The following is a 26,311-nucleotide window of genomic DNA, read 5'->3' as shown; positions in this document are numbered from 1 at the left end:
TGACATAATGGTCAGTTTTGATGTCTCCTCCCTATTCACTAATGTCCCACTCAAAGAAACCCTTGAGGTGAAACGCATTCACCTCCTCTTTGAGCATCAACCTTTCTCATGATGATGTGTTACTCTGTACATCCTGAGTCTTCTGTTTTCCTGTCTGTCTTGCTCATTTGTTCTCCCATTCTTCACACTCATGCTATAGTTCGCCCACCGATTTGAGGTCCCTCTATACTTCTGCGCATGTCAGAAAAAGGAGAATCTATTCCGATAATAGGGTAATCAGTCTGTCTTCTGGAATGTAATAATAAACAAACTGAATTTGTTTACTTAAGTATAAAGAGCTAATAAGCTTCATTTCGGCAATGAAAACATTATTTAAATTAAGGGGATATAAAATCCCACATAGTTTTAAAACCGAATAAGAAACTCAAAGATAGGAATCAGAGAGTTTCTTGCCGAATATAGTAAACTATAAAGTATCGGCGAACACTAGCGTTAGCAAATGCAAGTGATCCTAGTACATAGTACAATACTGGGCGGCTCGTTGCAAAGGTGGAGGAAGAAGTTCAGATCGCTATTCTTAGGTATTTTCCATAATTATTCCATAATGTAATAACAGCATACATTTCCTAGGAAATGTGTTTTTACATTATGGAAAATACCTAAGAATAGCGATCTGAACTTCTTCCTCCACCTTTGTAACGAGCCGCCCAGTATTGTACTATGTACTAGGATCACTTGCATTTGCTAACGCTAGTGTTCGCCGATACTTTATAGTTTACTATATTCGGCAAGAAACTCTCTGATTCCTATCTTTGAGTTTCTTATTCGGTTTTAAAACTATGTGGGATTTTATATCCCCTTAATTTAAAAAATGAGTTTGTTTATTATTACAGGTCGGAAAATTTAGCTTTTCTTTTACGAACATTGCTGTTTTTAAAGTGAAACTATTTTGCTTGTATAACAGTTGGAAAAATGTACGCAGAGTGTTAATATGTGCAAATACTGCGTTCTACATAAAACAATGTCACTTCGCTCCATGATAAGTTTCCTTTTATTCTGGGACTTTTTAAAACAAAATCCGATTTAATGAAGTATTTTCCTTAAAGTTTCTCTTTTCCAAGGAAAATTAATTTTTTCTTTAAGCACAGGAATCAATTTCGGAACAGTTGGCACTCTTTTCTCGACCACGTAAAATTCGTGAATAGTTCTTCTTATAACGTCTACATCAAAATCATTCAAAGCTACGGTTTCGATGGTTTTCTTTCTCTGGCACTTTTTTTTTAGGAGATTTAAATATTGGCTTACCTTCACCTTTTGATTCCCTACGAATTCTTTTAACAGTCGACCCCGATACGCCCGCAATTGCGCTTGCACGTTTTATGACTTGAGAAAGGGGAACAAGAAGACGGCCTTCTTACGATTCTTTTTCGCAGAATGTCAGCACATTATTCAATATTCTTTTGCAAGAGCTACTGAAACGTGTAACAATAGAACTTGTTGACTGTACTGGATCCATCATACAAATTAATAATAAAAAAATAATGCAAAAAGAGAACAACAAAAATCAAGCTAGTACTAGTACAACGACAGACAAGAAAGCACGTGATTTCGCATGTTGGCGACCAATTCGTACATCCTTCATTTCTTTCTCCCCTTCAGCAAGAATTGACCATTCTTGGCACCAAGCCAAGAAGGGATCTAGAAATGGTGGGCGAACTATATCCACTTCTCCATCATAATCTCTATTTCAATCCCTCCTTCCTTACTCTTCCATATCACTTTTTTCTTGCTCAGATCCATTTTCTCTAATCATTACTCTCCCTTCCAACAGAGGATGACTCACACCATTCAAATGCAGTTCATCACTCTTATACAGTTCCATTTGTCCTTGACTCATTCACAAACTGCACTCCTTTTTCTTCACACATTTCTGCTAACATATCATTCATAATTTTTGCTCTTCAATTCAACTTACCACTGTCATAATGCAAAGCACATTATGGAATACTAAGGCAAGTGATGTGAAGTCATTAGGCTCTATATATGAGTTGCCCAGTTGTGAAATTACTTCACGTGAAAACTTTGTTTGCTTGCACTTGGATAAAAGATTAAACCAAGAATGTAATTTCTTGGCATCTTTAATTTATAATTGGCCATAATGATATTCCTTGTATCTATGAGGTTTATCTATCTATACATTTCATAGTTCTCATTAGATGATCTTTATCTGTAGCAGTACTCAATTATGTGTTTTGTCCAACCAACTTATACCAACCAATCTCAAAACCCATTGCCTCTATTACTCATACTACCAACAAAAGAGATTCATCTCCTGTTGGATTTAATTCCTTTACAACCATTTACAATACTCCACGGTCATTCCTATCTTGTTTCTGTGGATACAATAAACCCTTCACATTCTACTCATGTAATGATAACTTCCTTGCTGAGGTAGGTCTCAATAATGCCAATGATTTTATTCCCAGTCTCAAAATGTCTACCAGTGCTGAGAACTATTAGCCAATATTCCCAATGCTTCTCTGCCATTCATGTATATGCATGATAGCTGACCACTAGTTTGATGAGTTGACCAGGTCACTTTTAAAACATGACCATTTCAAATGGAAAGGAGAGTTTGTTGCTCAATGAAATACCCCACTATGTGAAAGTAATTTCCACAGTTTTTGCTTTCCTTTCTTGAAAAACATAGCCTCACTCTTCCTAGAGGAATCCCTAATATACTACCATTCTTTCTTTCTTTCACTCTCTATGCCGTTACACTCTATTTTCACCATTTAATTTAATGCATATGTCCATATTTTTCATGCAATGACCCAGATTATCTAACTAGTATGACTAGTCACATTCACTTTCAGTGAATGTGAATTCACTAAAATCACTGAATCCCATTCCACATACATCTTTTTCAATAATTTCTCAAAGAAAATAACGCTAAACCCATTACAAGTACAAATCCTTTTGACCATCAAAATCACTCGTTTAGATCAACAAAACTTTACACCATTTCTCTTACAAATCCACTCTCTACTTCTCCTAGACATCTACTCAATCTTGACTTTATTTTTTTATCTTGGTCAAAACTTGCACATATTCTCTCAAACCATATTTAGCTCCTTTCAAATCATTCATATCCACTCATTCTATTTGCTTACATACAGTCTTGATTATGTCATGGATTTTTGTCCAACTAAAGCTGCTCATTCATTTAGCCAGTCCTATTTGTGGAATCAACATATATCAACCATATACCCTTTCACCCGAGATGGCTTCCTTGTAGTTGACTTTTCCTAGTCTTATATGACACTGTGAAGCATTCAAAGAAGCCTTGAAAGTTCCAATGTTGCATTACGATTTTCTTCTTCATCTTTTTTTTTTTTTTTTTTTTAATTTTTATTACTTTCATATCATCTTTCTCATACACTATCACATCAACATCATCGTCTTGCATTCTTTCAACTCCATTCATGCCCTCACATTATTCCTGCCATGTATGAGTACTTGACATGGCATCTCATTCGCTCTCTCATTTGAACTTCTGTTCACATTTCTGACATATTTCCATTACCACAGCTTTTTTTTCAACATTTTTTTTATATTTATACTCATTATTTTTGATCACTTGCATCTGATCGGTAAGTGATTAAAAATAATGAGTATAAATAAATAAGAATTTAAAAATATATTTAAAATAAATAAATTTTAAAATATCTCAATCACCTCAGTTTATAAACCGCCAGAAGAACTTTCTCATTCCCCAACATCCTCCTCAATAATAATGCATACATGACTACTGTTGTATTAGGTGACTTTAACAGCCATAGTATCGAATGGGGTTACACAAAGTCCAATGAAGACATTGGACAGTGAACTTGTTGAAAAATGGGCTGAAAACGTTTCTTTAAACCTGATACATAATCCAAAACTTTCTGCATCTTTCAACAGTGGCAGATGAAAGTGGTGATAAAACCCTGACCTCATATTTGTTAACTCAAAAATATCCAACACTTGTGTTAAAAAGATTTTAAATCCCATTCCATATGCTGAACATAGAGCCATAATGCTTCAATTCAACCCAGTCGTTATGCCTAACACAGACCCTTACAGACAACAATTTAATTTCAAAAAAGCTAATTGGAAGGGTTTCATAGAAGATCATGACCACTGCACAGGGCCACTCCCTCCAAACCCTCAAGAGTATTCCCAATTCATAAACATACTGAGGAAAATCTACACCAAACATCCTCCGAGAATGCCTTTCCAGTGATATACAAGCCCGGTATGCTTATTACAACTTTACAACACCAACCCCTTTCTCAGAGGAGACTATCTATGCAAGAGAAAAATTATGCTCTGAGATGGCAGAGAAAAGGCGTTACTCATGGAAGCCCTTGAGTAGAAAGACATGGAACTTTATCAACAGAATTAGGAAGGAAGGATTTCACTAAGCCATATGAGCACCCACGGGTAACAACAAATCAAATTGCTCACCAGCTGCTGATGAATGGAAAATTCCCAAAAAATAAGATATTTAGAACCCCAAGTGAGGATCGAAATATGATTAACTCAGATTTCATGATCACTGAACTCAACACTGCCATGAACCTATTAAAACCCAGAAAATCTGCAGATCGGTCTTGATATCTGTAATGAACAAATTAAACATTTTGGATCCAGGACTAAAGAGTGGTTGTTAAACCAATACAACACCTGCCCCCAGAACCCTAAGGATACCAACTATCTGGAGGCATGCTAAAGTGCTTTTCTGAAAATGAAAAATGCCGTTCTGAAACCAGAGAAAACTCCAACCAAAGCAAAAAATTACAGACCTATATCACTACTCAGAAACCTCTTTAAACTCTATGAATGATTAATTTTGAATAGGCTACAACTCCTAATTGAACCCCATCTTATTGCTGAGCAGGCTAGTTTTAGACCAGGAAAATCCTGTACATCACAAATTCTCAACCCCACTCAATATCTAGAAAATGGTCATGAGCAAAAACTAATCACAGGAGCAGTCTTTGTAGGCCTAACTAGAGACTATCGGCTTGTCCTCCTGATCCAATCACTCTTGAATAGACGCTTTTTTGTGGACATGGGGGGGGGGTAGGAAGAGCTGCTGGCATCCACAAAGAGGCCTCTTGCAGGAAAGCATGTTATTACTTTTCAATATCTATGTCAAAGATCTCCCCATCGTTCCAGGAACTAGAAATTCTATCTATGCTGATGACTTTGACATAACTACTTAATCAAAAAAATTTCAAGTCCATTGAAACTACTCTATCACTTGCCTTAAATAATCTAACCACATATTATAGCAGTAATCAATTAAAACCAAGCCCCTTGAAAACCCAGACTGGCCTTTTCCACCTTAATAATAAGGAAGCCAACAGGAAGTTACAGATTTCTTGGGAAGGCTCTAATAGAGAATGTTCCTGAAACCCACTCTATCTTGGTGTGACTCTCAATCGCACTCTTTCATATTATTATTATTACCCCAAGACCTCATGGAGTCAAAGACTCATCTGGGAGGTCCTTTTATCACACACACATCTCATTATACCGTGTCAAACACACTCAAACTTCTTGCAGACACTACACTCTCAGGCAAGGCATTCCAATCATTCACAACTTTGCACGAAAAAAACCTGCTTCTCACTCCCCTACTCACACCCTCTTTATACAGTTTCCAGGGATGACCTCTGGTTCTCCCCTGATCTCCCACTATTCTCTGTAGAATTTCTCCACCACTGATCCTATAACAACCCCTTACCAACTTGTAGGTCTCTATCATATCTCCCATCTTCCTCCTGTCCACTAGACTCAGCAAATTACATTTTCGCAATCTTTCCTCATATTCGACATTCCAGAGGTCAGAAACTACCTTAGTCAGTCGCCTTTGGACACTTTTAAATATCTCTTCATCCTTCTGAAAACCCGGTGACCAAATCTGGGCAAAATAGTCCATGTGTGTTTGCAGATGATGCAAAGTTGGGACGAACCATAAAGAGTAGTGAAGACGTTGTGGCCTTACAGGAAGACTTGAATAAATTGAGTGATTGAGCACGGTAAGGTTTTTAAATTTGGAAAACAAAGATGGGATGCAGAATTTATGCTTGGTGAGAATATATTGTTAGAGGTAGAGGAAATAAGAGATCTGGGGGGTGATAGTGGATAAGGATCTAAAATTGAGGGGACAAATTGCCAAAATTGTGAATACAACACAAAGGCTTCTGGGAATGATGCGGAGGACACTGACATGTAGAAGTAGTGAGATTCTTGTTCCGTTGTATAAGGCTTTGATTAGGCAATTTGTCCCCTAAATTTTAGATCCTTATCCACTATCACCCCCCCCCCCCCCCCCCCCAGATCTCTTATTTCCTCTACCTCCAACAATATATTCTCACCAAGCATAAATTCTGTATCCCATCTTTGTTATCCAAATTTTAAAACCTTACCGTGCTCAATCACTCAATTTATTCAAGTCTTCTTGTAAGGCCACAACGCCTTCACTACTCTTTATGGTTCGTCCCAACTTTGCATCATCTGCAAACAACAGAATATCTCCATCCAAATCTTCTCCAATATCATTAATATACAAGTTAAACAGTAATGGTCCTAAAACAGACACCTCAGGCACTCCACTAGTGACTTTCCTTTTCCTGGATATCGCACCCCCAATACACAACTTCTTAATACCTATCAGATAGCCAGTCTCCAATCCAATGCACTAATCTAATATCCAACCCCATCTGCTCTAGTTTGACTGTCAACTTATCATGAGGTACTCTATCAAAAGCCTTCGCGAAATCGAAATATATTACTGTGTATCCTTCTTCTCTGTCCAAGGAAGCAGTCACTTTATTGTAATAAGTAAATAGATTACTAAAACATGACCTCCCTTTAGCAAATCCATGCTGTCCATCAAAGATAATACCATTGTTGTCAACCCAACTCTGGATCCTAGTTCTCACAAGCTTCTCCAACAACTTACCACAACACCTGACACATAGATAGGCCTATGGTTTGATGCTTGAGTTCGATCACCTCCTTTATGAAGTGGCACAATCTTGCCCTCCTTCCACTCCTTAGGAACTTGACCAAGTGCAAGACTCATATTAAAAAAAATATGTCAAGGCAGGTGTCAACTCCACCTATCAGAATACGTGGTGATATATTATTAGTCCCACAGCCTTATTAACATTTAGTTTACTCAATTCCCCATACACCTCTTGCTCACTTACAGTCAGTCTCTCCTCCCCATCATCAACTGCTCTTAATCTCTCCTTGAAGTCACATTCACAAGATTGAAAGACTGTTATGAACTGCTCATTAAGTATCTCCTACCACACATTCCACAACAGCTGTCTTTATACCATTTTCTCCAATCAATATCATCCTTCCATAATCATTCTTTCTTTTGCTGGCTATATATCGAAAGAACTCCCTAGGATTCTTTTTGGCTTCACTTGCTAACTGCTGTTCATACCTCTCTTTAGCTACTCTCACCAACCAAGTCACCTATGGTTTGATGCTGACCCTCCTTGCCTGGTCTTTGTAGACCTCATGAAACTGGTTATTTACTCTTCTCTTATGCTGCCTCCGCAATGCCCCTTTTCTCTGTATCGCATGCTTAATCTCTTTATTCATCCATCTCACACCTACCTTATTTAACCTTCTCACCCTTGGAATACATTTAGACACTGCATCTACTAGATAGTTTTTGAAAATCCCCCAAGCTGCATTGATCTCTTTTCCAGCTAACTGCTCATTCCACACTACATCCGCAAGCTGTCTCCTGAGCTCTTAATTACCCACCTTGTAGTTCCACATATACCCTTTACTCACAGGGGTCCTCACACTGCTGGCAACCACCCAGGTAATCACCTCATGGTCACTCTCACCAATTGGTGGATAATTTGACACCTCATTTATAATTACATCCTCTGATGAGATGACCAAATCCAAGACCCTCAATCCTCATGTGCCCTCTGTTACATACTGTCTGAGGTAGTTATTCCTCAAAAACTCAAGAAACTTGTTTTCTTTACTTCCAATGGCTATCTCATCATTCCAGTCTATATTGCCATAATTAAAATCACCCATAATGTTCACCCTTTTCTTATTTGCTTGGCTAATTTGACTATACATTTCACTATCACCACCATCCACATTATCTGTCTATAACAACATCCCACCAAGTATTTGATTCCATTCACCTCCATCTCACACCATACTGCCTCAAAACCCTGGCAATATTTCCATCTTGCATCTCTACTTTGTATGGACATAACTCTTTTTTTATTATCAATAGCACTCCCCCCCCTCCCTTTTTTACCCCTTCTATCCTCACGAAACACATCATACCTTTCCATCTCTATTCCTGTCATGATGTCATCCTCTTCCAACCATGTCTCACTTATTCTGACAATCTTTGGGTGAACAGATGCAATTAGTGCAACCATTTCATCTGCCTTGTTTCTTATACTTCTAGCATTTGTATACAAACACAACAGCTCATTTCTGGATCTACAGCTAGTTCCACTGATACCACTCACTCGATGTGTTCTCTGCATGCTCGACTGGGACCATTTCCCTTTCTGCTTCTTCATTTTAGAACCCTTTTCAATTCCAACTGTTTCCTCTTGATATCTGGTTATCCCATTCCTTTCCTAACTATACATGCTCTCACCTCCTCTTGGAGCATCCACCTTTCTCACGCTGTGTACCCCTGTCCACCCTGAGCCTCCCCGTTTCCCTGTTCCTCTTGCACACCCATTCTCTCATTTTCTATACTCATACCACTCACTTCCCCATTCATATCGACCTCTTCAATCTCACCTGTCTTACTCTCCTGCTCTTCCACATCACTTCCCCTCTCGATCTGATTCATTCTCTCTATTCACTTCTCTACCTTCCAGCAGCAGTCTCTCCAAGCGACTCACACCATAACCACTCAAATGCAGTCCATCGCTCCCATACAGCTCACTTCGTCCCTTAAACTCATTCCACACATTAACAAACTGTACTCCCATCTCCTCACACATTTCAGCCAGCATATATCATTCATAATCCTTGCTCTCTGCCTCATTTCACCACAGTCATACCTAGGCAACACACTGACTACCCTTCCTGTCACACTATTCTCTTTTATCCTTCCAAGCAGCCTTTATCATATAAAACACACATAGAAAAAAAAAAAAAATGCTAAAGTTAATGAAAGAAACAATATACTAAGAAAGCTTACTTCCTTCAAACGCGGTACAGACCCTACCATACTGAGATCTTCTGCCTTGGCCCTTTGCTATTCTTCTGCTGAATATGCCTACTCTGTATTGTCCAGATCCTGCCATGCTGAAAAACTTGACCCAGCAATGAATGAAAGCTGCCAATTAATTACAGGATGCCTGAAAGCAACACCACTAAGAGACTCGTATACTTTGGCTGGTATTGCACCCGCTTCAATTCGAAGATCTGCATTCTCAGTTGACGAAAGAAGCAGACAAATGAATGAGCGCCACCCACTGTTTGATCAGACTACAGTGCCCCAAAGACTAAGATCCTGAAATAGCTTCCTAGCAACTGCTGAACCACCTAAAAACCCTCCAGAGACAAGACTATAACAATGGCTTGCACTATACCCTGAAAATAATACTGGTATTCCAACAGCCGAACATCTTCCACATGGTGCCCACTTGGACTGGAATACTTGGAAAAGCCTGAATAGACTATGAATGACAGGATGCTGCAAACAAAACCTCATCAAATGGGGGCTACCTCACTGGTAATTGTGAGTGTGGGACAACCCAGTCCATGGAACCCTTTCTTTCTTGTCCCCCCCCCTTCTGCAGTCACTCTGCACAAAAAAGAGGACCTTATATCCTGCACAGAAACAGCAGTTGACTGTGCAAGATTCTGGAGGAACATCTGACCCATATTTATTGTATATAACTTATCTAGAAACTATATAGTTTCTTTTTCCTTCATATTTTACTTATTATTTCCCTGTATGGTCTCCCCCCCCCCCCTGTACAATTCACCTACTAAATTTAAGCTGTTCTTATTTGTAATGTGTTCTAATTTTGTAAATAATGTGGTACCAATTACTACTGTACCACTTGTGTTTGGATACGAAATAAATTATTTTTAATAATCTAAATAATTTTTATTTCATTTTTTTATTTTTAACTAAAAAAATAGAATACACACACACCTTTTCCTTTTGAAGGGAGATTTGGGCATGTCAGCAGTAGGCACTAATTGTTCTCCTGGTCTAATCCACAAGATAGGTCCATCATTACTCTCCTGAGGTGATGTCATTTGGACGGATGATAGAGATCCCCATGGCATAGTCAACCGCAAGAAAGGGCACTGCTCTAACATCTGCAAAAATTCTGGGAAATATCCTCCAACTTCCTCGTGAACTGTTCCAACAATGCTAATCTGATGAAGTGGTCCAAAGCGAAATGTTCCACTGCTATAGTATTTATGTATCTAAGAAAAATTAAAAACATTAAAAAACAAAAAAATAAAAAAATCAGATACTTACTGTACAAAAGAAAATTATACACTATTTTGAAATTAATATTGGCATTAAATAATAAATACAACACCAATAATCTACAGTAACAGGAACTCTCAACATGCAAATTATCTATTCTGATGGAATATTATTAGCTTCAGTCCTTCTGAAACTCCTTGAATGTCTGGTTAAATGTTTTAAACAAAAAGAGAGATGTCACACTGGCAAAGGCAACACAGAGAAAAGGAGAGATTTGTTCATCTAACTATATCCATCAAGTGAATGCAGCCAGATAAAAGAACATTATGCACCAAATCTATGCCAACAAGGAAATTGATTAAACTCTTCAAATTTTTAAAATTGACAATGGTATTCAGACAAACATATCCATCAGACACAAACTGTTTCAGTATCTACCATTTAAAAAACAAGCTCTGATTCAAGAGCCCATTATTATTTGGACTATACAGTAACCAAAAATATGTATGGAGAATTTATGTCGGAGAGTTATGTTGTCTAAAATACTCTTTCTCATGCTGATTATTGAATTTTCATCCCAAAGTTAATAAATAATATACAATAAAACTAGATGAAAACACAGAGTATCTTAAGGATAAAAGCTAGAAATGAGAGAAGAGTTCATATAGCCCACAAAAACTGTGGAAAGTAGTACTTCAACATACAGAAATATAATTACACATAAAAACTTGTGTTTGAAGATTAAAATTTACCATTGTTTTAAACAGTTCAAATAGTAACTGATTTAGTTCCAGATTGATCAATGAAAGACTTCATAGCTCTCTCTCTCATTCAAAATGTAAACAGTTTCTGTTCTAATTTGGATTTCATTTCATGAATTCTAAGACTGGTGGAAACTGTGCTCAGCAAGTGTAAACCTTGCAAATATTAGAAGAAATATATGTAATCCATACATTTCCCCCCATCAGCTAATCTACTAGTCTGACAAAAAACATGATACATGACAGGGCCAGAGAATTTAATTTATCCTGGGATGAGAAGGAGATTTTTTATCTTCACAGACAGCAAAATAAAATTGCACTACTTTAAAACAGTATAAAAATTCAGCTTTTGGAAAACTGCTGAAGATTAGAACATATACAAGGAACATTTCATATCATAAAGGCAGATTAAACTAAGTAGTGTTAACTAACCACGAAATTGATAAATATGTGCAAGGGTTGCAAATACAACTTTTATGAAAAAGTTGAAAAGACTGGTTTTCACAGTCTTTTCTTTTCAACATTCAACAAAGAAATACAGAGACATACTTTTTTGCATATAATAAATTTCGTTTAATCCTTTATCCAAGTGTGAGCAAACAAAGTTTGCACCTGAAAATATCTTCAGGACTGAGGTAAGGTAGTACAACACCGGGAAACTCGGAACAAAGGTGAACCAAGCTAACATCAGTCCTATCTCAGTATCTCCCATGATGCAAAACACATCTCCTTGCAAATATGTATAATGTTATACATTAAGGGAAGGACCACTACCCAGACCGGTTTCGACCTTTGTTGAGGTCTCGTCAGTGGGAGTCAGGCCCAGTATTCTTACCTTACCTCAGTCCTGAAGATATTTTCAAGCGCAAACTTTGTTTGCTCACACTTGGATAAAGGATTAAACTAAATTTATTATAGTCTAACAAAGTGAAATATAAACTTTCAACATCCTTCTTTAAATCCAGAGTAATTTCATAATAAGGTGGCACACCTTTTGGCAACTCCTACAGGTAAAGATGACCTCTCCATTGCTTCTGCCTTGGTATCTCCACCTCTGGGCCCACTGAAGAGACCTCAATAAAGGTCGAAACTAGTCTGGGTAGTTGCCCTTCCCTTAATGCATAACATTATACATATCTGCAAGGAGATGTGTTTTGCATTATGGGAGATACTGAGATAGTAGTGATGTTAGCTTGGTCCACCTTTGCTCCGAGTTGCACTACCTTACCCCAGTCTTGAAGATATTTTCAGGTGCAGACTTTGTTTGCTCACACTTGGATAAAGGATTAAACTAAATTTATTATAGGTACACTTTACAAAGTTTATTTTTCACCAAGTGAAAAATAAACTTTCAATATCTTTCTCTAAATCCAGAGTAATTTAATAATAAGGTGGCACACCTTTTGGCAACTCCTATAGGTAAAGATGACCTCTCCATTGCTTCTGCCTTGGTATCTCCACTTCTGGGCCTGGCTCCCGCTGACGAGAATTGGATTTTGACAATAAATGAAATGTTCTGCTTGGTGGTGGGGTGAGCCTAGCCACCTCTGAGTAGAGCCACCGTTGAGATTATGGCTCTGTCTGGCAGTGGGGTGAGCCTGCCACTGGGTAGAGCCAATGCTGAGAAGTTCTTCTTGGTGACGGGGTGAGCCTGTCACTGAGTGGAACAAAGCTGAGGTGGGTAATCTTTCGGGATCGTCTAATTTTTAGAGGTCTTTACTTAAATACACCTCAATAAAGGTTAATAAAGGTTGAAACCAGTCTGGGTAGTGGCCCTTCCCTTATTGCATAACATTATACATATCCACAAGGAGATGTGTTTTGCATTATGGGTGATACCAAGATAGGAGTGACGTTAGCTTGGTCCAACTTTGTTCCGAGTTGCCCGGTGTTGTACTACCTTACCTTAGTCCTGAAGATATTTTCAGGTGCAAACTTTGTTTGCTCACACTTGGATAAAGGATTAAACTAAATTTATTATAGTCTAACCAAGTGAAAAATAAACTTTCAACATACTTTTTTGCAGGTAACGAACATTTAAAAGACAGAGAAAAATACTAATGAGATATTAAAAATTCCTCTTAGATTATTATGTTATATGACTCCAGGATATACACAAGTATTTAATAACCTTCTGTGAATATTCAGATACTGATTGCCAATCATTTTCCTCTATTAAATAAAAGCACGAGTGGGCATTTAATATTTTTATGGATTCCAATGGGGAAAAAATAATAAATATATATATATATATATATATATGTGTGTGTGTTAAAGATACCAAGTAATTTTATAACCTTGGTTTTAATCCTTTTCCCCAAGTAAGCAAACAGATAAGTTTGCGCCTGAACGTAGTTCAAGTCTCATGGTAGTGCAACACCAATGCAACTCGTGGAAAAGGTGGAGCAAGATCTGATCACTATCCTTGATATTTCCCATAATGTAAAACATGTCTCCTAGGAGATGTATGATGATATACATTATTCAGGGTCTGCCTACTCGCTGATGAGACCTCAAAAAAGGTTGAAACCAGTCTGGGTAGTGACCCCCACCCATAATGTATAACATAATACATCTCCTAGGAGATGTGTTTTACATTATGGGAAATATCAAGGATAGTGATCATAGCTTGCTCCACTTTTACCACGAGTTGCCTTGGTGTTGCACTACCATGAGACTTGAACTATGTTCAGGCACAAATTTATCTGTTTGCTTACTTGGGAATAAGGATTAAAACCAAGGTTATAACACTACTTGGTATCCTCAACATATATTATACCCAAGGACTCAAGGTAAAAAACTTACCACATATAATTATATTATATATATATATATACACACACACATACAGAGGTAGTTCTCACTTTACAAATTCCCATTTTATGAATTTTTATTTTAAATTGTGTACGGCAAAGGCAATTAGGGACATGTATGAAGAATTACACATATGTAATGACATAATGATCAGTTAGAATGCGTCTCAGTCACTCACAAGCCTTAGCGACACGAGTGTGCTATTTGTAGTTTACTTCAATTACACATGATTTTTTATTTTATTTTAAACTATAACCCTTTCATTTTTTCAATAATGCAAAAAGAAGGAACAGTGCAAAACCAGAAAATGAGCAAAAGAAACAAAGAAAAGCAATTACGTTAGAGAAAAAAAATATGAAATTATTACTAGCCATCAAGTGGGAAGAACTGTTAAAGCTTTCTGAGAAATTTTCTCTTGCCACTTCTACGGTTTGCACCATTTTAAAGGATAAAGAAAAATATCTGAAAGAAGTAAAAAAATGTGCAATCTATACAGTCTACATGGTTGCATAATAAAGAAATAGGCAGTATAATTCCTCATTTGGAAAAACTGTTAACTGCTTGGATAAGTGACCAAACGCAATGATTAAACATGCCAATTACCTACGCGATTATGTGTACTAAAGCATTAGCCATTTTTAAAATGCTGAAAATGGCTAATGAATGAACTAGTTGGCATAACATTAAAGTACAAGATGAAACTGTAAGAACCGACAGTGAGGCTGCAAAAGCTCATCCAGAAAAATTAGAAGAAATAACTGAAGAAGGAAATTACTCGCCACCGCAGATTTTCAATGTCGATGAGCCGGGCCTTTTTTTGGAAACAGATGCCTGCAAAAACTTATATCACAAAAGAAGAATTCTCAATGCCAGGTTTTAAAGCATCAAAAGGTAGCATCACTCTACTATTAGGAGGAAATGCTGCTGGCAATTGTAAGTTAAAGCCCTTATTTGTGCATCGATCAGAAAATCCAAGAAGCCTTAAAAGGAATTAATAAAGATACTCTCCCAGTAATATGGAAGATAAATAAGAAGGCTTGGTTCATGGGTTCCCTATTTGAAGATTGGCTTAGTTATCACTTTGTTCCTGAAGTGAAACTTTATTGTGAGAAAAAACAAATTCCATTTAAAGTTATTCTGATAATTGACAATGCACCTAGCCATCCCTCATCAGTAGCTTATACAGGGTGTTCGGGATAAATTTGACAGTTTCGTAAGGAAAAAGAAAATCTTCTTTGTATCTATTAAATTTAATGAATTGACAAAAAAACATTACAGGCAGAGTTAATTACAATACTATCAACAAGATTTACTCAAAATAACCACCATTAGCATCGATCACAGCTTCAATTCTGCTTCGGAACCTCGAACAAGCTGATGCTACAGTCTCCCTGGGAAGGGCCGCAAAAACTTTTAATTTTATCCATTAACTGGGCTTTTGTATTACTGGAAGTGCGATTGGTGTCTTTTTCAACTGCGCCCCATACAAAATAATCCATGGGGTTAAGGTCTGGGGAGTTTGGAGGCCAAACATTTGGACTGGTGAAGTCGTAGAAATTTTCAGACAACCATTTTTGACTTTTCCCAGAGGTGTGGCAAGGGGCCGAATCCTGCTGCCATACATACGGCCTACCATTGGCTACCCTTGTTATCCAGGGCTTGACTACAGTTAGCAACTCCACGAACAAAGCCCGAATTACAATGCCAGGGTTCTTCAACACCTGTTCCTGCAGATTTGCGAGGAATTCTGCTGTACGAACGCAATCAGATCGTCTGCTAGGGATCTTTCTTCTTGCTACATCCTCGTAGTCACCATTGCAAGTCTCTAGTTCATGCCTGATTGTTTTTACTGTATTCAGGGAGCATTGGGCAGCAGTCGTAATATCCTTATTTTGATGGCGGGCACGAATCATCATGATACAAGTTATTCTCTTCCATGATTCAGGTGGGTTCCAGCTATCCATCCTTTCTGACATCTTGTATGTGAATGAAGAAGGGTCCAAACTTTTAAATGAAGAGAAGTGTGTGTTAATACATGTAACTTACGGAAAAATATAATTAATTATAAATATGTCAAATTTATCCCGAACACCCTGTATTGTCCTAATGTAAAAATAGTCTTTTTACCTCCAAATACAACTTCTCTTTTACAACCAATGGATCAGGGAGTGATTGCAATGTTTAAAGCACATCATCTCAAAGAGACTTTTGAAATTTTAATAGAAGCAACTGATAAAGATGGAACCTTTTCTATCAAAAAGTTTTGGAAGAGATTCACAACAATTTAGATGCAATTCAGTTAACTCCTTCATACATTTTTTGAAAAAACTATGAAAGGAGTATGGCATAAACTTTGTCCTCAGTTTAATGATAATTTCAAAGGCTTTGCAGACCAACAAAGATTGTGAATTCTGAAACTGAAGCGATCTAATGTATAGCTAACCAGTTGCAAACGGAAGTTTCAGAAGGTGATGTTAATGAGCTGCTTCGAACTCTCACCCAATGATTTCCTTGAATTAGAGAAACAAGAAAGAAATGAAGAAGATAACAAATATGAAGCTCCAACTTGGTTTTTCACTTTAAAGGCCTAGAAGCATTTAAACTGCTCAAAAAAGCTCAAGCAATCTTTGAATCACAAGATCTAGACTTTGAAAGATTTAGTAAATTTTCCCATGAAATGATTAATGCTTCTGCCTGCTATTGAGCCATTTAAAATGAAAAGAAGCAAAAGTCAATGAAGCAGATGACACTCAAGGCCTTATTCGAAAAAAAAAGAGATACACCAATGCTTCCTAAATATATCTCCTACCACCTTGACGGCTGCTGATTAACCAGGTGATATAGAAATGAGCTAATTTTTTTTCAAAGAATTTTTTAATTTAAAATTTTTCTTATGTTATTTTTTAAACATGTAAATCTTTGGCCAGTGAAGTCTTTTCTTATCATTTAATATTCATTTTATATATTCCTTCTTATGAACGTAACTCTTGCTTATAGCATTATTTCTAAGACAAATAAACTCCTGCTTTACGAATTCCCAATTTACGAACAGTCGACAGGAACCAATTAATTCGTAAAGGTACAGGTACCTTTATGAATATAGGTACCTTTTCAAATCTAATGAAAAACACGAGATTTGCAATCCACAAAAGAAGCTTGTTGACAAAGAAAGAACACAGTAAGTGAAGGACTAATGATGATGTATTTCATGATTTTTCGATAACACTGCAATGGGTGTGTGTGTGTGTGTGTGTGTATGCGCACATGCATGTGTGCAGAGAAGAGATTCACCACCATGTGTAGCATGCAATAAGGCAATGCCAAATTTTAGCAATTTTTTTTATCCTTTTTATGTACCAAATAATTCTTGCAGTAGGCTTATACGTTGGTAACATGACTAGTAAATTATTTAAGGAATTTACAACGTATACTGGAATATTATTAAAAGAAACTTTAATGAATACTTACTATATTTTGGCAATGTCACATTGCCATCTTCATGGGAACATAACTATGACGCGTGCACTACAAAAAGCAAATGAGGCAGAAGAGAGAAAAACTAATGTTGTTCCTAGAGTCCTAAAGGTGCCCCCTAGCAGGCTATATTGGGTTGTCTTGGCTGTTGGGCTGAAGTTCTCACGATGTAGGCTTCCCAAATTTGGGGCAGTCTCATGCACCCAAATTTGTTGAGGTTTGGAAAGTTTTTTAGAGCTGAGGCTGATTCCACGAACAGTCTTTCTTATTTAAATTTACTGCGGTATAGTAACGTGGCTTTCTTCCAACGTATTCTGTGGCAGATATCCAGAGCATGGTCTGCCAAACCAGAATGGCTGTACTGGTGAAACAGGATGTAGTCTTTGTGTTCTGAAATACTGACATTTGCTGTCCTGCCTGTTTGGCCAAAGTAGGATAGTTTACAACTGCAAGAGACCTGGTATACACCAGGTAGGTCTAGGGGAGGTGGTTGGTCTTTGACACGTTGGTCATTCCCTGGATATAGGGAATGGTGATGGATTTAGTGTAATATTTGTTATGAAGGGGGAAGAGGGAAGTTGTAGCCATTGGGTAAGAAAGTGTTAAGGATGTGGTTTAGTTCAGTGGTTAGGGCATTGTCATCTGAGCAGATTAATTTTGCCGTGTTATATAGTGTTTTTATAACCCCATACTGTTGTGGGGGGGGGTGAGATTGCTGGTGAATGTATCTGCCTGTGTGGGCAGGTTTTCTGTAAACAGAGAAAACCAAGGATCGGATCCACCAGGCTGGCGAGTGATTAGAGCGTCTAGGAAAGAGAGATTGTTGTTTTCTTCTTTTTCCAAGGTGAACTGGATTCTGGGGTATTGGTTGTTTAAGTGTGTTAAGAAGGAGTGGAGTGTGTCTCTGAGCCATGTGGCCAAATAGCAAACACATCATCAACGTATGTACCAAATAGGAACAAAATGTAAAAAAGATAATTCCCCAAACTTCCTATAAACTGGTAGGTCACCAGTTAATTTTTTTTGACTATCGTGTTTTTCTCTATCCCCCATGAATACACTTAATTCAATCAAAATTCTAAATGAAACAAAGCAAAAAGAAAAACTAAAAGGAAATGATAACTAAAGCCAATCTCATTTTCTTTAATTCCAATGAAGCTTTCCCATGGCTGGGAAATCTAGCACATTTGAACATCAAAATTAAGGATCTTCATTTTGTACAACAGTTGTAAAACTTCATAAAGCACTGGACATGGCTTATACAAAGGAGACAAGATAGCCTGTAAAGAACTCAACAACTCTGTATAAATTACACACTTTTGGTAGCATTTTTCTTTTATCTGTATAAATGCAAGTCATTTATATAATTACTAAAATTAAGTGGGATCTGGTGAGATAATGTAATATCAGGAAATACAGCAGCACAAACAACATAAGTATCAATACTTGAACCATCAGTATGGATGGACAAGAAATCACAAACATTAAACAATTGCAGGAAAACAGATGCATATGAGACTTCTGTAGCTGAAGAATCTGTAGTGTTCTACAGATTCTTCCATGTGGACAAAAGAGAGTTGGCCATGTGGGATGGTCACAAAGGGATTTTATTTTGGTAGTCTAGTGGAGACAGCTGTTGACATTGAAGTGACAAGGGTAATTCATTTATCTTGACACAGAGACTAGGAATCTAAGAAGTTCAAAATGCTACAGTTGAAATTCTTATCGTGTGGTGATGAATAGGGCCCAATCTCTGAGGGGGGGGGGGGAGAACCATAGGGCAAAGGCAGACTTGGGACCCATCACCAAGTTTTGATAAAATCAGTGCATACAATAGGAACAAAGAACATCTGCCAGCACCCCAAGAGGTGGAGGACAGGATATGAAGGATGATCATTACTTTATGGCATTTATCCCATAACTAAGTTTCTTATTAAATATGAGCCCAGGGAATTTGGCTTCTGGTACAATTAGAATTAAAATTTGTCCTAGCTTGAGTTTTGCATGAGGACCATGTCTGCAGCAAAAATGTCAAAGACCATTGACCATCTTTCAAAATGGGCACTTGAATTGGTTCAGATTACTTGAATGACAGATGATGGTAAAGTTATCTGAACAGAACATTACTTAGACTTGGAACAAGTTGTTAGGTTATCGAGTTAACCTTGATTGCAAAAAGTGTGACACTTAAAACTAAACCCTGAGTGCCTCGTATACAACTAAAAGAGAGAGACTGGTTTACACTTGGAAGATTTATTTGGATAAAGAGTTCTTGAAAAGAGAGGGATTCCCTCTTAAACCAAAATTGTGTAGATCCAGATCACCAAAGTGTCTTCATGCATTTAACATATCAAAGAAAACCACTACTAGGTGCACGTGTTTTGGGAAGACACCTTGAACAGATGCTTCTAGTCAGAGATGATTAGTTCTTGGAAAATATTTGCGGAAACCAGATTGTGTTCTGGAAAAAAAAAGTTGTTTCTCTCCAGAAACCATAAAAGATGAGAGTTTATTATTTTTTCCTAAAATCTTGGATATGCAACTGGTCAGAGCATTGGTTGACAGTTTACTGGAGGATTTTGGATACTGACTTGGCTTAGCAATAATAATTGCCTTTTTCCAGGAATCTGGAAAAACGTTCTCACAGAAAATTCTATTGAATAGGTACAGTAGTTGATCACAGGCAGCATGACAGATGCTTGATTATCTCATCATGGATGAAATAATCTGGTTCAGTCCAATAGTAGTTAGGCAACATTTAAACAAAGAAGCTTTTATTTCTTGTTTTGTGGAGAACCTGATGTAGCCTTCTGTGCCACTCAAAGAAAACAGACTTTGTTGCTTTTCTGCTTTATGCTTTTTGGCAAGGAACTGCGGGGAGATAAGATGATGTTGCTGCTGATGTTCTGACAAAAAAATCTCTCTGAGAGTGTTGGCAATTGGGTATCTATTATGTTCAAGTATGGAAAGTAGGAGAGTGTATATCTATCTTTATTTTATGGGTTTCATTGGTTGCTCATTATGGAAACTGTGTGTTGGATCCAAATTCCTTTTGACTCTGACAATGGCCACATCTTGCTCGGGCATATTGTAAAGCAGTGAGGTTTGTTGTTGTGGGTAGTTTGCAAAACATATTCAAAGGTTACTTTAGCTGCTGTGCAATCAGCATTCCACCATGGGTTAGGTAAAAGTGGAAACCAATCAGATGTTTTAGGAAATACAGTTGTTTCAGTTTGGGTAATACACATCGTCACATGATTTATTGCATTACTGACAGGAAAAGAGCTGATTATTCCCAAACTGAATTATGATAGGGAAGGGAATTAAGCCAGTCAGATTGCTCAATTTCCCATTGTAATATCTGTTATGTATTACATGATGACTGCACATGTAGGAAAGTGGATATCACTGGAAAACGATCACCCACAAATAAGTTATCAGTTTCCTACTTGGGAAGAGGATGAGCAGACAGATGATGGCAGTGAATGTTTCGGTAGGCACATGGAAGATGTAACGTCCTATGTTTAGGAGGGAGAGAGAGAGATTAGTGTTGTTGAGTATACACACTCCACAATTCTTCCTCTAATATTAGTTCGGTCACTGTCCTAGAGAGCATTGTGTCCAATTTAAATCCCACATTAAATGTAAATGGGTGGTACTGCAATATGACATCTGCACATCATCATCAGAGATATCTGCAGCAGAGAGAAAGTAGATGAGGCACAATGTCATAAGAGATTCATCTGGATTCTGCTGTTGCAAAGTTTTGTTTGTTAGTCTTGAATGTTTTCTTTTTTTTTTTTAGAATTGTGAATAGCCATGTCCATAATTTCTTGTTTCTTACAAAAACTATCAAGACATAATCAAAATGGACGTTTTCTAGGGCACCAGGTATACAAGGGGAGGGGTCTGGAAAGTTCTGATAAACACCTAGAACAAAATGATATTAAAGCAACTGATATAACCACAAGAAAGAATATAACTCTGCCACATGTTCTTTCTTGTGGTTATATCAGTTGTTTTACTATCAATTTTTCTAGGCATTTATCAGAACTTTTCAGACTCCCTTCATATTGTTTTATATTTTTAAAGGGGGGGGGCACAGATATCCACCTTATCTACTAAGGATCTGAAGGCATAACCTTTATTCTCTGTGGTGCATAATCTCACCCACAAAAGGTTATTAGCAAACCTATGGTACATTGGTACCATGGGTGGGTTTTCATTTATTATTATTATTATGTGATACCTCCAGGGAGTCCAAGGGACTCATTAAGAGAGGGCACCTACTCTACAACTCTGTCTGCACCACTCAACTACAACGAACTGCAACAACTATCATCATCTACACCAACGCCATCTACCGCCCACCACTGGTTTTTCAGACAATCACAAACATCCATGCCCAAGGCAGGATTCGAACCCACAGCCTTTTGGCTGGAGAGTGGATACGCTAACCACTTGGCCAAGAACCATTTTTGGCATGTCTTCAGGAGTGAACACGTATTGATTTTTCTCTTATGTACTCATACACAGCAAGCAAATCATAATATTCAGGAACATTAATAAGCAAAACTTCTCATCACTAGATAAAAGAACTATTCGTAAATTAAAAAACAACAAAGACATCATAATACTTAAAGCAGATAAAGGAAACAGTACTGTAATACTGAACTCAAAAGGACTATGAGGACAAAGTCAACCATCTACTATCTGACTTGTCCATATACCATCTTTTAACAAAAAATCCGACATTAAAAAACCACAATGATACCAATGAATTACTATGCAATTTATCGAACTGGCCAACAGACTTGATTAAAAAACTAAAATCGATGCATCCTTTAACTTCTAAACGCTATGGCGTTCCAAAAGTGCACAAAGATGGTATTCCTTTACGCCCAATCATTGATCCAATCAACTCTCCTACCTACTTATTGTCAAAACATCTCTCAAAACTCTTACAACACATCCACAACTCAGAGAGTTACATTAAAAATGCGCCAGCTTAGATGTCACCTCTCTCTTTACAAACGTTCCTGTAGTGGAGGTCATTGACATCTTAAGTACCTTGTTCCCACAAGATATAACCTCACTGTTTGCTCACTGCCTAAACTCCAACTACTTTTCTTGGAAAAATAAGATCTATCAACAATTAACAGACTTGGCGATGGGGAGCTCACTCTCACCTTCATGTGCTGACCTCTTTATGGAAGACTTAGAAAATAAAATCCTATCCCAAATTATTCCAAAACCTAAAAATTTGGTTCAGATATGTGGACCACATCTCACATAAACATAGCATTGTACACATGTTAAAGAAAAGAGCGATTCGCATCACAACAGACGAGACCCTTCAAGACGAGTTAAAATTTATTTCCAACAATCTGTATTTGAACGGCTATCCAAGAAGACTAGTCAATAAAGTCCTTTTCTCTGAACCACCACAAAGAGAACAAGAAGATATTCAATGTATAAAAACGATTGCAATTCCGTTTGTAAGTGGCATCTCCAACAAGCTCGCTAGCCTCCTCAAACAACACAAAATAAGAGTAACGTTTAAACCAATAGAATCTATTCGTAAACTACTAAGATCTCCAAAAGACAACCACCCTTTCTATAAATATGCTGGAGTTTATAATATTCCATGTGCTTGTGGCTCTAGTTACAGTGAACAGACTTCGAGAAGCCTCAAAATCAGGCAAAAGGAACACATTGGCTATGTCAAAAACAACAGACAGGATATTTCTGGCCTATCATCTCATTTCTCTACAACTAACCATGTCATCGAGTGGGACAAAAGCTGTTCTCCTTACATAGAGGAAGATTACCATTCAAGAATTTTCAAAGAAGCAGCCACAGTCGCCCGTTCTACTGTCAACCTTAACAGAAATCAAGGCTTAATACTCCCAGAGATACAGAAAACCCTAATCAGAACTTTAAAAACAGAAGAAATGAACTTTAATACAAACTACAGAAAGTTCCTTAGCAACAGCTAGCTAACCTTGTACACGCAATACGTGCTTCACTAACTTTCGATTGTATTCTATTTGTAATTATTCTAGTCAGTTTTTTACAGTTAATTTTTGTCAGTTTTGCAGTTACACATAATTGTGAGATTGTTTAAACTTATAAGTGCCCTGAAGATGCCAACAGTTAAAGTGTGACGAAACTAGTTGGTTCAGTTTAATAAAAATTGATCAACACTTGATCTGGAAACCAAATATTATTATTATACTAATTTACGATCAAGAAAATACCTTCATGAATCAGGAACATTGTAATTATGAGAAGGTGGTACCGACATTCGTGTTAAGGTCCCTATTGACACTTTCTTATTAGATATAATAAATTTAGTTTAATCCTTTATCCAAGTGTGAGCAAACAAAGTTTGCGCCTGAAAGTATCTTCAGGACTGAGGTAAGGTGGTACATACCAGGGCAACTCGTTGCAAAGGTGGAGAAAGCTACCTATACTCCTGTCTCAGTATCTCCTATAATGCAAAGCACATCTCCTTACAGATATGTCTAATGTTATGCATTAAGGGAAAGGCCACTACCCAGACTAGTTTCGACCTTTATTGAGGTCTCTTCAGTGGGAGCCAGGCCCAAGCTGAGATACCAGGCAGAAGCATTCGCAGGTCATCTCTACCTATAGGAGTTGCCAAATGGTGTGCTACCCATTTTTAATAAATTACTCTGGATTTAGAGAAAGATGTTGAAAGTTTATTTTTCACTTGGTTAGAGTTTAAACTTTCAACATCTTTCTCTAAATCCAGAGTAATTTATTAAAAATGGGTGGCACACCATTTGGCAACTCCTATAGGTAGAGATGACCTGCGAATGCTTCTGCCTGGTATCTCAGCTTGGACCTGGCTCCCACTGAAGAGACCTCAATAAAGGTCGAAACTAGTCTGGGTAGTGGCCCTTCCCTTAATGCAGAACATTAGACATATCCGTAAGGAGATGTGTTTTGCATTATAGGAGATACTGAGACAGGAGTATAGGTAGCTTGCTCCACCTTTGCAACGAGTTGCCCTGGTATGTGCCACCTTACCTCAGTCCTGAAGATACTTTCAGGCGCAAACTTTGTTTGCTCACACTTGGATAAAGGATTAAACTAAATTTATTATACTCTAACCAAGTGAAAAATAAACTTTCAATTTCTTATTAGATGACTTTTCTGCTTAGGAGAGTTTTATGCAGTTATACTGCTTCCTTGTCTCCTGCTAGGGGATGCTGTGTTTGGTTTTTAATTTTTTTGGATCTCTTTTTCATCCTTCCACCTTTAGCATCCCAGGAGTACATTGGTTTATCTCCCTCAACAATTATGGCATTTTGGTGTTTAGCTCTTAAAATCTTTGTTTTTATGTTGGTCTTTACTGCCACATCATGTACAAATGGCAGCACCATGACAGGTAGTTTGAGAATGACCATACTTCTAACATTTAAAGAAGCACAATGAGTTTGGGAACTAGGTCACCATCCCCATTATGAGTATTCTTCTCATTTCAGGGCAGATCTCCTCTTCTAGGATATTGAGAAGATGCCAATCTGAAATAACTCCTCGAGAATAATTCAAAATTTTCTGGGAAGTAACTGTGACTAGTATTCTTCTGATAGATGTTGCATGAAGAAGTTGCTCGCATTGTGCCCATTTTTTTTTTTTTTTTTATTATTACTATTACTACCCCAAGACCTTATGGAGTCAAAGACTCATCTGAGAGGTCCTTTTTGTCACACGCACAGCTCGTCATACCGTGTCTTAAACACACTCAAACTTCTTGCAGACACAACACTCTCAGGCAAGGAATTCCAATCATTTACAACTCTACACGAAAAAAACCTGCCTCTCACTTCCCTACTCACACCCTCTTTATAGAGTTTCCAGGGATGATCTCTGGTTCTCCCCTGATCGTCCACTATTTTCTGTAGAATTTCTCCAGCATTGAACCTATAACAACCCCTTACTAACTTGTGGGTCTCTATCATATCTTCTCTCTTCCTCCTGTCCACCAGACTCTGCAAATTACAACTTCTCAATTTTTCCTCATACCTGACATTCCAGAGGTCAGAAACTACCTGAGTCGCCTTTGAACCCCTTTCCAACATATCTTCATCCTTCTGAAAACCAGGTGACCAAATCTGGGCACAATAGTCCATGTGTGGTCTTATCAAAGCATTATACAACAGAACAAGAATCTCTCTACTTCTACATGCCAGTGCCCTCTCATCATTCCCAGAAGCCTTTTTGTTGTCTTCACAATTTTGGCTATGTGTGTCCCCTAAATGTTAGATCCTTATCCAAGATCACTTATTTCCTCCACCTCCAAACAATATATCCTCACCAAGCATAAATTCTGCATTCCATCTTTGTTTTCCAAATTTTAAAACCTTACATTTTGCAACATTGAACTTAAGTTCCCATTTCCGTGCCCAATTACTCAATGTATTCAAGTCTTCTTGTAAGGCCACAACATCTTCACTACTCTTCATGGTTCGTTCCAACTTTGCATCATCTGCAAACAACTGAATATCTCCATCCAAATCTTCACCAATATCATTAATATACAAGTTAAACAATAATGGCCCTAAAACAGACCCCTGAGGCACTCCACTAGTGACTTTCCTTTTCCTGGATATCGCTTCCCCAATACACAACTTCTTAATACCTATCAGATAGCCAGTCTCCAATCCAATGCACTAATCTAATATCCAACCCCATCTGCTCTAGTTTGACT

General features: G+C 37.5%; 1 protein-coding gene across 1 annotated transcript in view; it reads right to left on the bottom strand.

Moving 5' to 3' along the window:
* The window catches only part of LOC150109233 (uncharacterized), a 195,265-nt gene that overhangs the window by 65,572 nt on the left and 103,382 nt on the right, over positions 1 to 26,311 (bottom strand). The window contains exon 4 of the mRNA XM_090401911.1: positions 10,235 to 10,515. Within this exon, the coding sequence (XP_090258037.1) occupies positions 10,235 to 10,515 (281 nt within the window). The remainder of the gene's footprint in view (positions 1 to 10,234; positions 10,516 to 26,311) is intronic.

Source organism: Typopeltis vanoorti, chromosome 2 (assembly GCF_054136105.1).
Source record: "Typopeltis vanoorti isolate ZY-2024b chromosome 2, IOZ_Tvanoo_1.0, whole genome shotgun sequence".
In the NCBI taxonomy this organism is placed as follows: Eukaryota; Metazoa; Arthropoda; class Arachnida; order Uropygi; family Thelyphonidae; genus Typopeltis; species Typopeltis vanoorti.
The sequence above is the reverse complement of the archived record's forward strand: the minus strand, read 5'-3'. Positions and strand labels throughout refer to the sequence as shown.